The following is a 14,655-nucleotide window of genomic DNA, read 5'->3' as shown; positions in this document are numbered from 1 at the left end:
CCTGCTATTCCTACTGCCCAGCAAAAGAGTATGTTCTATAATATATGGCTGGGTTATTTACAAGGCAAAACTTCCACTTTTGTTGAGTACGATATATTGGACAGAAAGATCTTTGTGCTGACTCTAGAATGTTCTGATTTTTAATTCAGCACTGATGCTGAGTGTATTCTGATAGATAAATGTACACACCTATATACCTGAGAGGTAACTCTAGAATGCCTTGGATATAAAGATGTTGCAGACCTATAACTGATATATATACACGCACATGCACCTATATGCACGTGTATATGGTCCTTTCTCCTCTGGATAGAGGATACTGAAGAAGAGAAGGGAAGGCTCCCATTATTGAACTGGAAACAGAAGGAATATTGGTGCTAGCCTGTCCCATCCTGTCTTTTGATAGTGTTGATACTACTTTTACTAACTAACTGTCTTTCTGTCATTCAGCTGCTCTGACAAAGATGCTAGACGAGGCTTGTGTACCCATGCCAATGAGGCAGTGTTGGCAACCATGGGTGAGTTCCTTTTTTTTAACCCTTCTCCACCAGGGTTGTTCCTCCATATATGCCCAGGGCATTCCAGTCCATAGTGTTTGAAACTCAAACTTCTGAAACTCAGACTTGAATTACTCAAGTGCCCTCTGAGCAGAGCAAGGTGTGTCTAAGCATGAACAACAGTCATACACATTCATTAGCCTCTACAGGGACTTTTCCAAATGGCACTTTGGTCTGAAGAATAGTTCTGTTTTCTTTCGTCCCACACCTCATCCACTAGGCTCTTCCCATTAATGATACTCTTTTTCACCATCCTCTTTGTGTTTAGTTGAGGAATGGTTGACTAGGGTAATTCTTTCCCACTGCAGGGTTAACCTGTCAGCAAGGGGGTTTAACTCGTCTTTATCCAACCCTGTTACGAAGATCTTGATGCTCCTTGGTTTGCTGGGGCCTGGGTGGGAGGGAGGGTTATCAGATGTCTGGTTTCATATGAAGCCAAACCAAACACTCTGCTAAACCTCGGTGTGCTGACATGTTACTTTACAGACTTGCGTATGGTGTAAAACCACTGTCTTAGGTGTTACACTGAGGTCAGCATTATCTAGTGGAAGTTAAGGCAAGTGCATAAACTACCCTTGCTGTTCACTTTCAGGAGAAGGACTGCATGTCAGCTACATTATTGGAGGTCTTCTCAGCATCTTGTTTATTTTGCTACTCATTGCTGCTTTAATTGTATATAGGTAAGTGATCGTTTTCCCCCCATCTCCTGGCCAATAGTAAAATCTAGGGTTGGAGAAGAAGGCTCCTGAAAGCACTTCATCCTTACTGTCATTTATAATCCCTTTGTTCTCCATTGGAAGCAGTGCTGGATGACTTTATTTGCAAGGCTTGAGTCCTGTGCCTTTGAAGTGTTGGGCATGCAAATCTATTATTGGAAACCTTACTGGCTAAATTTTCTGCAGAGAGCTTGGGAGTTATGGGCAGGAATGTGAGAAAATTCCTCTCTTAGTACATGTGTGAGCTCATGTGCTTTTTGCCAGAGAGCTTCACCAGTTACTGCCAGTATCGCTTTAGTGGTTACGTGGCAGCGCCTTGCTGTGCTGGTAGCTAGTGAATGTGCTGACAGCTGACAAGCCAGGTGAGGCCAGCATTCTCTCTCTGAAGGGGCAGTGAAGATGGCTGGAGCTTTCCACTTGCTGAGCACTCAGGAACTTTTGAGTCCTGGCAGGAGGGCCCTGTGTCTTTTCTGACAGCTCTCTCCTTTTAGGCATAATAAGTCCAAGTTCACGGACCCTGGCTTGGGGAACCTAACCTACAGTAATCCCTCCTATCGGACATCTACCCAGGAGGTGAAGATTGAAGCGATTCCCAAACCGACCATGTACAACCAGTTGTGCTATAAGAAAGAGGTAAGAGCTGCTGCTAAGGATATAGGAGCCCAGCTCAAGCTGCTGTTGGGTGTTGCAGGCCTTAGTACAGGGGAAATGTTGCAACTTGTCAGCATTTACTTCTAGGACATAGGAGGATGGCTTCAGTGACTTGCTCGGGCTCCTGTGGAGATCAGCCAGCAGCACTTCTTCCCCAGTGAGCTGTTGCGAATTAGACCTGTTGCTAGCTTCCTGCTTCTTCCCCGCTCCCACAGTGTCTTGTATTTCATTCGTACTGGCTGCTGGCCCTCGAAGTACAGGAGTCAAAGGCAATTGTCTTCCCTGGAGACAGTCCTGGTTAGGGACTGCTGAACCAAGGTTGCTTTGGACAGTCACTGGGAGAACCAGGCAGCCAGAAGTGGTTTGGTAATGAGAAGGTGGCTCCTGGCTGTGCACTGCCTGGAAGGGGTGGGATAGGGAGAGAAGTGGAACCCTTTTTAAACGGAGCATTTTAAAGGCCCTGCAGAGGTCCACCCTGTGGCACACAGGGTGGAGAGTGTCTAATATGATATCTTGCAGCGCTTAGTTTCTCCTCTGTTTTCTCCTCAGAAGCTTTCTTATCACTCAGATAGCTTCTCATCTTCCCTCTTCTGATTTCCGTCCACATCCTCACGTCAGGTATCACTGCTCTATGTGTTTGATCCTGCCTCCCTCACTCAAGCTCTGTTGTGTGGCTCAAGCACTGTCCCATACTAATTGCTCTTCCTTGGTTTTCCCCCCTGCTTTTATGTCTGTAAACCAGCTCTACGGTCTGTCAAGAAGGTATAGGTAACTTTCTGTGGCAGATCCTTTGGTTTTGGCTTTGGCTACTCATACTTGGTATGTGAGATTTGAAAAAGGTCATTTCTGTAGGAGTGTGCATGATAATCTGTTAGATCGCTTAGCAGGGATCACAGCAAGACTTTTAGGCAGAGGAGATTTTTTCCTGACTTTGTTTTTCAAAGGTACTATCCAACAGATTTCCCAAACTTTCCTGCCATTTTAGCCTTACCTACTAAGAATAAACCAGGATTATTTATCTGGGAGTCTAAATCCTTTCCACTTTTCTCTTAATTCTCCTGCTCCTAGATATACCCAGATACATATTTCCCCGCCCCCTCCACTTTCTCTTCAGGGGCGGATCAGGTGTTCAAATGCTCCTTGTTTGTCTCAGCCAAGTTAGACAGATTTCACTGCTGTAATCTCAGTGTGGTCCCTTTAGCCTCTGATCATTTCCATTGTTTCCCTATAATCTCCTTCCCCTGTATCACTGTGAGATTCGGACTTAACGGTGGTATTCCAGCTGAGAGGCAAATCTGGAATGACTCAGTTAGAAAGATATTACAGACCTAGAATAGATGCCCTGTCTACTCTTACCATGAAGTCCTTTGGCTGTTCCTGCTTCCCATTCTGTGCGTTTTTTTCTCTTCCTTTTTAGGCTCAGTGTTGTTCTTAGTCCCTGCTGTCAGGGAATATATATAGTTGAATTAGAAGAGCCCAGCTCATCCTCATTCCCCTTCTATGATTTGAAGGCTCCTGGAGTTTGGAATGAGAGCTCATGCAGGGAGGATTCCTCTGAGGGTGGTGAAGAACTGAAGGGAAACTTGGAATGGGTTCTGCTGCTGTAAAAGTCAAAGCCAGTGGCCGTTTACATGGAGGTCCAGCCTTTTGTCTGCTTCGCTGTCTGTGTTCCAGCTCTGCTTTGCTCTTTGCCATATTTTTCCATAGATGTATTGTTTTTTTCATTCATCTGTCTGTTCCCTAGACTGGTCCTGACCACAGCTACACCAAGGAGAAGATCAAGATTGTGGAGGGGATATGCCTTTTATCCAGTGATGATTCCGAGTGGGATGATCTTAAGCAGATTCGGAGCTCCCGAGGTGGGATCCTCCGGGACCACGTCTGCATGAAGACAGACACGGTCTCTATCCAGGCTAGTTCTGGTTCACTGGATGACACCGAAACTGAGCAGCTGCTACAGGAAGAACAGTCTGAATGCAGCAGTGTTAACACAGCAGCAGCCACTCCGGAACGGCGTGGCTCACTCCCAGACACAGGCTGGAAACACCAACGCAAGCCCTCCATGGAGAGCGAGGTCTAAAGTACACGTGACTTTGGAAATGCTCGTACCCTCCCTAGCCTCTGCTCTGCACAAAAAAAGACAGGACTCTGCCTGCTAGGCAAGGAAGGGCCCAGAGACCAGCCTCTCTTGCGAGGGGCCCAGAGACTGCGACTGCCTTTCAGCAGGGAGCTTGGGCAGCTGTGCTGTTGTGGTTGGAGAGGGAGGATGGGTGGGTTGGAACCCAGAGACCCTTTTGGCTCATTTTCACTGTCTGTGGTTTATTTATATGTTCCCTTTTCCTGGAAGCTGCCACGTTAACTTTTGCAGTGACTCCTCTGGCCTGAATCTGGTTCAGGTTCTGTGTTCCCTGGCAAGTCTTGTGCCGTCCAGCTCATCGTCAGTGCCCATGAAGAGAGCAGAGCTGCCTCATTGCTAGCTCCTGGTCACAGAAGTTCCCCATGTCATTCCAGCACTAGCAGCACTCTTTGAGGCTTTGTGTTGAGGGGTCTCAGACTTGAGAGAGGTCTCGGAATGGATGGACTATGCTTTTTGGGGCTCAAGGGGACATTGACATAGCATCAGGTCACCTTCTGAGGGCATAAAGAGGGTAACCACAGTTGCCATGACTCGCTTCATGAAAGCATCACTGCTCACTTTCCCATCAGCTAGTAAAAACTTCAAGGAATGCTCAGATTGGAGCACTGTGTCTGTTGCTGGCAGTGGACACTGCTCCTGTTCTCCCCTTTCCTGTTAAAACATGTTTCTACTCTGGAAAAACAAGAGTTAGGAAATGGCCCCTTCAGAACTGCTCCCTGTGGGTAATGGAGTCAGAGTGCTGAACTTGAGGAAAGAGGAGATTGGTATTGTTCTCCACTCTGCAGAGCTAATGGGAGAAAATGGACCTCAGCAAGACCTAAATTCTGCTCTTGCCTTTGCATAATTGATATATAAAAAAAGAAGAAAATTTGCTGAGTCCCCACTAGTCCCAATTCTGTAAGGTCCCAATTCTCATGGCCTTTAGGACCTTTGATTACCGTAATGAGGGAAAAGAGAGAATTCCTAGGTCGAGTCTTTCCCAGGGGAATGCTCAATGCTGCTGGTTAGGAACTGCTTTATTACTAGGCTGAGCCCATTTGACCTAGAATAAGTGACAATAATCACGGAGCTGTAAGGGCCATTTTAAATTGCTGTTTATCAGATAGAATTGCACTTTAAGCTCTTCTGTTACCACTAAATAGCTCTCCTTGCAAACCCATTTGTCCCATCAGCCACACAAGCTTCAGTTGTTCTCTGGCTTCCAAGGCCTTTACCTTCTAGGGGGTGTAACCCTACCCTTGCAGTTACACCCCAGCAGGATCCAGAGCTGGGGCCTGCATGCTCCCAAGGACCATTGCCACCTTTTCATATTCTCTTGACTTCTCTTGTCATCCGTTCAGAGGGGAAAAAAAGTTAAATACCTCTTGATTTTTCTTCAAAAATGAAATTTATATTAACCCCTCAAGTCATATGGATACTATCACAGTAAAACATTAAGTGTCAAATCAGATACTTGGAAGCAGAACTTTCCGCTGAAGAATTTCTCATGGCAGACTCTGTAACCTCTTTATCTCCTGGTAAGAGGTCAAGTACATTCCCACCTGTGGTGTAAAGAGAGCAAAGCTTATGCTACGGGTATGGCTTAGAGGCGTGGGGAGGGTGTGCCTCCCATGCGATACTTTTCCAGTTGGTAAGAAGACAAAGAAAAAAAAAAAGGAAAATCCATTCTACTCTGCTTTAACTGTGTTCATAGACTGACAGTCCTACTACTCCTGGAAAACATGACAGTTGCCAGCAGGTTGGCTGCACTTTCACAGCAGAGGTAGCTTTGCGGAAAGGGGAAGGTTGCAGCTTTGACCTGGCTGGGTGGCTTGAAACTCTGCACCATTGGGCTGACTGGTGTATGTTCCTGTGGAAAACGAACTGGACCTAAGGCTTGGAAATTTCCCTCTGCTAATGTGGGACTCTTCCCTACTCCCAGAGGGATTTTTTTTAAAAAAAAAATTAGATTTTTATTTAATTATTTATTTGATTGACTCCAGCCTGGGAAGCATTGTTCTTGTTGGGCAGAGAGGCACTTTTGGATTGAGGTGTGGACTCAACTGGGAACTGAGAAAGGAGTGTGTTTTCACTGACATGGATTTTGCCTGTCTAAGCCACCTCATGCAGGGACAGCACCAGCGGGCTCGAGCGTAGGCAGAAGAATCAATTTGAACAGAAACCACATGTTGGGGCCAGGGCATCAGTGCGGGGAGTGAGTGGGTGGATGGGGAGGAAGGCTTCAACTTCTAGGAGAACAGGGTTTGTTTGTATTTTGTTTGGTTTTGTTTATTTTTTCCCCAATAGCTTATGTGAGTGTGCACCAAAATCCTGAGGTGGGACAGGGGTGAAGGGAAAAACAACTGCCCAGACCTGTCGCTTGAGGTTCAGTCAGCCTGTCAAAATAATTGCTGTCCCAGTCACAAGTGCAGAATGGAAAGGAAAACCCAGTCAGTCTTTTCAACAACACATGGTGCTTGTGATCTCCACCTTAATAAATATTCTCTGCTGCTTCTTAGGAGGGACCCTGCACACTCCAGCCTAACCACCATTCAAAACCTTCTTCAAATGATTACAGTGAAAAGGAGCAACACTATGTCCCACAGCCTCTCCTCTACCAGGGAGGTGGGCCGAAATTAGTTTCTTTTTCCTAGACAGCCCCAATGAGATGCTGCCTAGGGAGTGCATCATGGTTCCCCATTCTGGGGAAGAGAAGACCCTCGTTGCACTTAGGATGTTAAGAATGTAGAAAGGCTACTGGAGGATGATCTCTTGAGCACTGATTTACTATGTAAAAAGTAAACCTCTCTCCTGTCTGTCCCGAGCTAACGTCAGTGATTTCCGTGTGTTCCTGTGTAATGGTTTTAACGTTACTTACTGGAGACATTGGACTTTCTGGAGTTATTTAACCACTGTGTTCAGTATTTTAGGGGTTGATGATAATTTAATATAAATTTAGCTTTTCTTAACCATTCTGCCTGGCTTTTGGTTGTGACTCATGCATGCTATTTGAACTCTTCTTTGAAAGAGAGGCTCCCAGCCATCTTCGCACAGAACGTCAACTTTGCTTCATTTGAGAGGGACAAGAAGGTGGGAGCAGATCTGGGTTCTTTCAATAATCTGATCCTAAGACACGCCTCTGCCGCTACAGCTTTGAATCAAGGACCAAATATCCACACTCATGCACTTTTGCAGATTCCTGTACACACATAATCCCCCACCTTGCTTTTTTGCCTTTTTGTTACACTTTTAATAGTGCAACAGCTGAAGTTCCTCTTTTTGGAAAGTATTGGGACTGTACTGGTCTCAAGCCTCTGCCCAATGGAAAACAAAGCTCTGAAGAGCTGTTTTTTCTGTAAGGGGTTTTGTTCAATGTTCTGTTGCATTTTATTAAAACCGAGGGTTTAAATAACACAAAAAGCTGAATAATGAATGAAACATTTGGTGATAACCGACACTACAGTACTGGTGTTGATCATACACCCTGTTCTACCCTTCCCTACTGAAAGGAGTACCTAGAACACCGAAGCTGGAATAAAGCTAACTTCACAGTTGAAGCACAGTGCAAAAGTGATTCCACTGAGTTCAGGCCAAAACATAATCACCTCAGGGGTTTTTTTTTAAAAAGGATGCTTACACAGTGTGGTGGGGAGAGATGGCACCGTAGGATTGATTACAGACGTGTCGGTGGCGCTCTGCTGCCCCTGGTCTTGTGCTCCCATTACCCCTAGGAATTTTCCCTTTGCTTGCTTCGGCTGAAATGAAGAAACAAAGGAAGTAAAACACGCCGTACATCAAACCATACACAGTTACTGTTGCAAACTCACTTAATCCTATTAAAGATACTAAAGAGAAAGCCCATTCCCCTGTAACGGGATCTTACCCAAAGCTGAACGCAGCCCCCTCGGAGCCGGGCCCAGCACAGCTGCCTCGGGCCTCACGCAGCGCCTCAGCCCCGCGCTGCCGGCACCAGGCGCTGCTCCGGGCGCAGCGAGCCCTACAGCCGTCCTTACCGAAGCCGCGGCGGCCGTCTCCCTCGACTCGGCCCGGCCCGTGGCTGCGGCACGGCGACCCGGTGCGGCTGCCTCAGGGGAACAGGGGATAGAGGAGCGCGCAGAGCACGCATCGTCGCTGCCGGATTCAAACGGACCAATGAAGTGCGCGTTTGCGGGCGTGGGTGGGGCCGGCGCCGACCAATGCGCACTGAGGACACTGGGAGGTGCGGGCGGTGTTAGTGATTTCAAACCCCGCTGAGGAGCGGCTGGACGCTCACCGCACCCGACCCGCGGGGGCTTAGGTAAGAGTCGCCGACGTTGTCCCTTCCGTGGTGGGGGCCTGGCCAGCTTCCCCTGCCCGCTGTGGCTCTCCGGCCTGCTGCGGGGGGTGGTGGGTTGGGCCTCCCCCCCGCCGCTGGGCCTGAGCCTCCCCCGTCTCACCTGGGGACTGGGCGGCGGCACGGTGCCGAGCGGTGCTGACAGCCCTTCACCGGAGCGACCGGTGGTCGTGGGCTTCGCCCGGAGCCGCTGCTGTGCCTGCGGGGGCCGCGACCGCCACCGGTGGGAGGCCGCGGCCTGTACCACGCCACGCTGTAGAAGCTTAAGGGGCGCCGATCGTTTAGGCCGCCCGCGGAGCGGGGGGGGCCGGGGCCTGCAGGGAGCTGCGGCCCGGGCTGCGCCGCCTCGGTCGCCTCCTTCGTGTCATCACTGTGGGCCCAGGCGCGTTTGGGAGCTGCTGGGGCCTTGCCTGGGAGGCGGCCGGCAGGGTGGGCCTCATGGCCGGCGTGGGAGCCGAGCCCATCCCCTTCCTAATCCTCCTGGGGGGACATACGGGCCTGGGGTTCTCTGTCCCCCGAGCCAGCGTTTCGGGAGGCTGGGTGTAGGATTGGTTTCCCCTCTAAAATGATCTGAGGAAAATATTCCCTGAGGTGGGTATAATCTTAAAGCAAAAGGTATGAGCTCATCTCCATTTTTATAGCTCTGTTGTTGGGTGCAGGTGTTAGTCTTGCATCTCCAGGGTTCTGCACTAGGGATTCAGCATTCCTGTTGAAATTTCTTTACTGTATGTGAAGAGAGTCTGGACAGGAATGTGGGTCCCATGTCGTCGTGGTGTCCCTCATTCCCTCCCCTTTTCATTTGATTCTGTTCTTGAGTCTGTCTTGTGATTCTTCCTAAGACAGTAGCTTTCAGGTCAGCATGTAGGGTGTTTTTCCTCTTGAGCTTGGACTTCGGTCAGTGAGAGACCCAAAGCTCTGTGTAGCAGAGACTGAGAAATTAAACTTCTGTGCAGCTTAAGCTGACCTGCACTATGTTCTAAAAACAAAACTAAAAAAAAAAAAAAAAATAATTACAACATCATTTGCTACAGTTTTCTAACTGATTTGTGTTTGTTGTGTACCATCTATCTAAATTATCCTGTATTTTTCCTTTTTTTGCCCCTATATTTTGTGTTTAGTGTTGCATCTTGCAGTACTTCTGCTAAACTACAGTGCTGTTAAGGTTGCCCTCTGCAAATGAGCAGGGGATGCGTAGTTGTTGGGATGTTGGACTACCAGCTGTGGGAGACGTTCCTTATCAGTTGTGTATCAGAGAAAGTATTGCTGTAGACTTTCAGTGAACAAATCTATTAATTTGAAACCGTGAAGATGCATATTTACAAATGCTGAGAGTTTCAAATATTGAAGTATTCTAACTTGTAAAAATCTTTTAATAACACTTTGTGATAGGGTCAAGTCAGAAAGAAGAATGAATAGGTAGAAATTACTCTTGCAATCTTGACTTTTTGGTGTCCAGTATCAGATCAGTTGGTTGTGCAAAAATTAGAATTAGGTTTGACTTCCTTGCCTTAGGCTTGGCCTTTCTTCCAACTTTGTGGGTTTGGTAGCTTTCCCTCATCTAAAACTTACAGATGCACCTTCTTTTTTTCCTTCTCCTGCCTTCAAGAGTTGCAATAGGGTTAAACTTTTTAAGCAACAATCAAGCCAGTTATAGAGCAGAATCAACAAAAAACGGCTTTCAAGTACAGTGGTTATAAACAAATTGTAGATAATTCTTGAAAATAAAAAGTTGAGAATGTTGGCAGGGAGCCTGCTATGGAATAAATTATTTATGTGACACCTGCACAAAAATAAATGAAACCTGGAAATGAGAGTTAGTCAGACTGCTTTAAATCTGTACTGATGTGAGACTTGTTTGATACTCGTAATGTAAAGAAGTGAATGCATGGTGATGAGATGTGATTGCTGATTCTCTGTATGTGTGTGACTTGTGTTTTGTTTGACTTGACTTCCATGCTGGCTCTTGTCCTTTCCCAGGTATGGGCCAGTTATGTAATCTGGGCCTGTGCTTCTGAAAACCTGCTCTGCCATGGTGGGGCTGGTAATATCACACTGATGTCTGTTAAAACAGTAAGGTCACATTCCATTTAATAGCTCAGAAAACCTGACTTCCAGCGTCACCTTAAATGTTGTTTCTCTTGTGCATTGCTGTGTGTGTTAGGTGAGAAATTTACAGCTGAAATTCACCTGGCCTGTTGTAAGCTCTTTCGGTCAGTGGTTTTCTTTTTCTTGCTACCATGATTGTGTCACCCAGAAACTGTAACACCTCTGGTTTGCCCCTTTTTATAGATCACTTCCTTACATCTTGAACAGTATGTACAATTAGAAAGTGCTCTGAATGTTTTGTTGAGTAGAGATGACTGACTGTCAATTTTAAGTATCTGATTTGGAAGATTTTGTTGTGTAGGATGTATGACTGGAAGGACCCTTGAGAGGTGTAAATACTTGTAAACCTTTTAATTAAATGTTTTCAAAATCGTGGTCAGTGATCATCTGGTACTTTCCTCCCCTCACCCCCTCCTTCCTATCTATCCTGTGTTCCATGGTACCAGCCGCAAGTCCTTTTCTGGCTTTTAAAAGAAATGTATAAACTTGTATTGCTAATTTGTTTGTAAACTATTAATGTAAATGGTTTGTGAAGCATCTGCCAGAGTAGGATGGCATTAAAGCCATTTGCATCAGTAAGAGAACGGTTGTTTTTTTGCTTGTGAGACAACGTAGTCCAGGACTGATATCAGTAGGGTGTTACTGATGCTTTGTTGTAGTGTTCCAGCGGTTCACCTTGTAGGGGCGGAGTTCTGAAGCGTGACACGGGGAAGCCTTGTACCCTTGTGTTAAATTAAACATTGCCTCACACCGGCAGCGTTGCTGTGGCTTGTTTGAACAAGGAGTCTCTTGACCTGACAGGGTGCGTTGTTGAGGGGGTCTCTGACAGCTGGGTTGCCGTGATGTCGGGTGTCAAAAGCGTTGTGCATGCCTGTGCCTCCCTGTCAGAAGGGGTGGTGAGATGGGGAACAAGTAACTTGGAGGGTTGTTCAGTGGGGAGTGTGGCTGGTGCTGCAGTGCCTGGAAAAGGTTTCTTTCTTCAGCTAGCTAAAAAGATGGCTGGAGAAACAGAGCCTTGCATCATACGGCTTGGTGCTCTTCTCGGGAGGAAACTAGTGACACCCAGTTTCCACCATACCGGCGTCTTCAACTGCCATTGTCACTGTAGAAGAAGCCTCCCAAAACGTCAGGCGGTGGGCAGAGGGACGGGCGATGAATCAGCGTCCCGGCACTGGCGCCTGGCAGTACAGCACCGCTGCGGCCGTGGCCTGGCGCACCCCCACCTCCGCGGGCGGCTCCCGCGGCCCTCGCCCCGCCGGCCGGGCGCTGCTGGCGGCCCGGGGTGACGGTGTCCTCCGGGCTGGCCGCAGCCGGCCCTGCCCCAGCGGTAACCGGGCTGCCGGCCGCGGGAGAGCACCGGGGCCGAGCCGCTGGCCGGCCGCCGCGCTCCGGTGGCCCTGCCCGGTGGCCCTGCGGGGGGCCGGCAGCCCGGCGCTGCCCTGCCCGCCTTTGTCTGGCCCCGGCGCGGCCGCCCCCCGCCCAGGTGCGGCCGCGGCGCCCCGAGCCCCGCCCGCCGGCGGGAGGGGCTGTGCCCGGCCCGGCCCGCCCCGCCGCTCGCGCCCGCCGCTCCCCGCCCGCCGCCGCGCCGGCCCGGAGCTCTCGGGGTGAGTGGCCGGCGGAGCGGGGCCCGGGTCCGGGCCCGGGCCCGGGGGGGCGGCGGGCGGGAACAATGCCGGGCGGGCGGCGCCGGGCTCCGGGCCGCGGCCTGCTGCCGGGCCCAGCTCTGCGGGCGGGGGCGGCGGTGGGCAGGAGCGGAGGGTGCCCTTCTGGAAGGGGCGGGGGCCGAGGGCCGTGCTGCCTGCTGGCGGGGTCCCTGCCGTGGGGGAGGAGAGGGGGGCGGCTGGTCGGGCCTGGGGTGTGATGTCTGTGCCCGAGCTTGCCTTTACCAGCCGTTCAGGCTGTCTTTTTAAAGAACAGCACACGAGGCTTTCCGTGCCCAAGCTTTGTAAACACCTTGAGGGATGGGGGAGCCTGCAGCTAATAAGCACAGCCCCACCGACATAGAACCATAGCATCACTGGGGTTGGCAAAGCCCTTTGAGATCATCGAGCCCAACCATTACCCCAGCAGTGACCAGCCCACCCCAACCCGTGTCCCCAAGCACCACAGCTGTCTCTTTCCAGCCACCCACCTTTAGAATTATGTCAGTGCACACAAACTTGCCTGCGGGTTGCCCTTTTCCCTCTTGCCCCTCTCTGCTCTGTAGGACTGGCATAGCTCCAGGCTTACCCATGCAGTAAGAAGTTGCTTTTGCTCTTGGCTGTAGCAGAAGGTCAGTTTATTCTGTGTTCTCTGACTTTTAGGTGCATGGAAAAGAATGACCTCAGTTATATTCAGAGACCGTGTATTAAAACATATTTTTCCAGAAAAATGAAGTATTTATCTCCTGTATTGATAACTTCCCATTTGTGCTATTAAGATGTCACTGACTTTAGTTAGGACGTGTGAGCTGGAGCAGGCATGAGAGAATGCAATGCTGCCTGCTCTTGAATGCCATTTCATTGCTGCTGAAGCAGTAGCTTCTCTCAGCTGCCATCTACTCTGCAACCTGCAAGCCAATTCCTTTTTAGCATGTGTTTCTCCAATTTCTTTTCATTATTCTGAGGTCTTGCTTTCTTTTTTTCAAGAGTCTGTGTATCTTGCAACTTCTAATTAATGTTTTAATTGAAAATGCCAGCCTTTAAAATCCTAATAAATTTTTATTGCCTAAGCAGCAAATTATCTTCTGTGGATTTTTTTTTACCCTCTCTAATGTTCTTTTGCCTGTCATCAAAAGATAATGCAGCCTGAAGCTGGAAAGCACGTTTACAGTCTGAAAGTTCTTCTGACTCTTTGCTGCTTTTGCAGGTATCTGTAGTTCAGGATTATTATCTGGACTTCAATTTTCCTTTTAATTATGTGGAACTTAACTAAAGCAATTGCGTTACCTAGCTGACTGGCTATAGCTCTTAAGTTTGTGTGCTCTTCAAAATACCCAGTGTGTCTAGGTGTGGTTTAAAATACAAATTTAACTATCTTATGGTTAATTTAATTTTTCGACCTTTTTTGTGATCTACTTTACGTTGTATCTAATGAGAAGATTTAGCTGGCAAATACCAAAACCAGGCTGGGCTAAACTTCTAAGACAGTGAAAATTTATCTTTTCAGAGCCACAGAGAAAATATGACCCAAAACTGCCATTAAACAAATTAAAATTCTTTCTGCTAGGAAAACTGTGGGCTGCCCTGACAGAGAACTGTCTACTGAGAAGTCTAGTATAATCTGAAACATGACATACAGCTATACGCTCTCCAAGTACGTGCCCTACTATATAGGAACATTTCAAACAGAATTTTCTGTTTAAAAGGTCTGTCTTGCTTTCTCAGAACTTACTCTTTAAAGTTTTTGGGAAGCTTTTGAAATACCAAAATGCTTGGTGCTGTTCTTGTGCCATGGTGATCTTCCATGGGTGGAAGTGAGTAGGCAGAAGTGGGCAATCAGCATCAACAAATCCTGTTTTTGTTTAGCATAAAATGGCTTCCTAGTTTGCCATTGCACATTTTCTGTAGTGAAGAGTCTGAAAGCTGAAACTTAATAATAAAATACAGTGATAGATGATAAATGTATGCTTCAAAATAAAACGCTTCCATCTCAAGATGTTCACAATGAAAGGATTTTATTTAGCAGTACCCCATACTACAAAGCTATAAGGTTGATGCTGTTCAGCCCTCAAAAATTGTAGCAGAGAAAGTGTTTATTTAGAAGCTGAGTAGGAGCTCTTCAGAGCAGTGCGTGGTTAATCCAAACTTTCATGTATTGACACTTCCCCATAATCTTTTCATGTGTTGATAAATTTGTTTCCTGAACTTACTTCTATTCAGTGGGGAATTCTCACTTTTACACTTGAAATTCTTGCATTTGTGGTGCCTTGTAAATATTTTTGTGCTTTTGAATGGTCTTCCTTTGAAAGACACCCTATTCTTTCCTTGATGGTATTTTTGTCACTGCTCCATAATATAAGAACTTGTCTTGCCCAGAACTGTCAGGGAGGATTTGTTATTTGTCTCCATTGCAGATCCGTCCGCTGACCTGCTTTTGGAAATGTTGTATTGACCAGGTTAATAATAAATCTCTTGCACAAAACTTACTTCGGTCGTTCACTCACTTCAGAGGTCTTGTTTTCTGGATGCCGCCAAA

General features: G+C 47.7%; 3 protein-coding genes across 6 annotated transcripts in view; 2 read left to right on the top strand and 1 right to left on the bottom strand.

The window, feature by feature from the left end:
• LRP4 (LDL receptor related protein 4) overlaps nt 1-7,012 on the top strand; it is an 83,446-nt gene extending 76,434 nt beyond the window's left edge. For 2 of the 4 annotated variants that reach the window (XM_056347697.1, XM_056347696.1), the window contains exons 35-38: nt 451-518; nt 1,150-1,237; nt 1,765-1,906; nt 3,669-7,012. In XM_056347697.1, the coding sequence (XP_056203672.1) occupies nt 451-518; nt 1,150-1,237; nt 1,765-1,906; nt 3,669-4,004 (634 nt within the window). In that variant the 3' untranslated portion in view covers nt 4,005-7,012. The other 2 variants (XM_056347698.1, XM_056347699.1) reach the window with 2 other exon arrangements.
• On the bottom strand, nt 5,465-11,576 carry LOC130152380 (uncharacterized). Its single transcript, XM_056345881.1, has 5 exons — nt 11,558-11,576; nt 8,618-8,783; nt 8,054-8,252; nt 7,678-7,795; nt 5,465-5,602 (listed from the first exon to the last, which is right to left on the bottom strand). The coding sequence occupies exons 1-5, from the start codon at nt 11,574-11,576 to the stop codon at nt 5,502-5,504; spliced, it is 603 nt and encodes a 200-aa protein (XP_056201856.1). The 3' UTR covers nt 5,465-5,501.
• The window catches only part of CKAP5 (cytoskeleton associated protein 5), a 54,276-nt gene continuing 47,850 nt past the window's right edge, over nt 8,230-14,655 (top strand). The window contains exon 1 of the mRNA XM_056347693.1: nt 8,230-8,337. The gene's annotated coding sequence lies outside the window, so the exon portion shown is untranslated. The remainder of the gene's footprint in view (nt 8,338-14,655) is intronic.

The sequence above is a fragment of the Falco biarmicus genome, chromosome 7 (assembly GCF_023638135.1).
Source record: "Falco biarmicus isolate bFalBia1 chromosome 7, bFalBia1.pri, whole genome shotgun sequence".
In the NCBI taxonomy this organism is placed as follows: Eukaryota; Metazoa; Chordata; class Aves; order Falconiformes; family Falconidae; genus Falco; species Falco biarmicus.
This window is presented reverse-complemented; position numbering and strand designations above follow the sequence as displayed.

Bases quoted from the DNA above. Each gene is read 5' to 3' on its own strand.
- LOC130152380 (XM_056345881.1), bottom strand. The intron at 8,253-8,617 runs GTACAGGCCGCG...CGCACCTCCCAG, and splicing joins AGCTTCTACAGCGTGGCGTG to TGTCCTCAGTGCGCATTGGT. The intron at 5,603-7,677 runs GTAAGCATCCTT...TTTACACCACAG, and splicing joins ATCTCTCCCCACCACACTGT to GTGGGAATGTACTTGACCTC.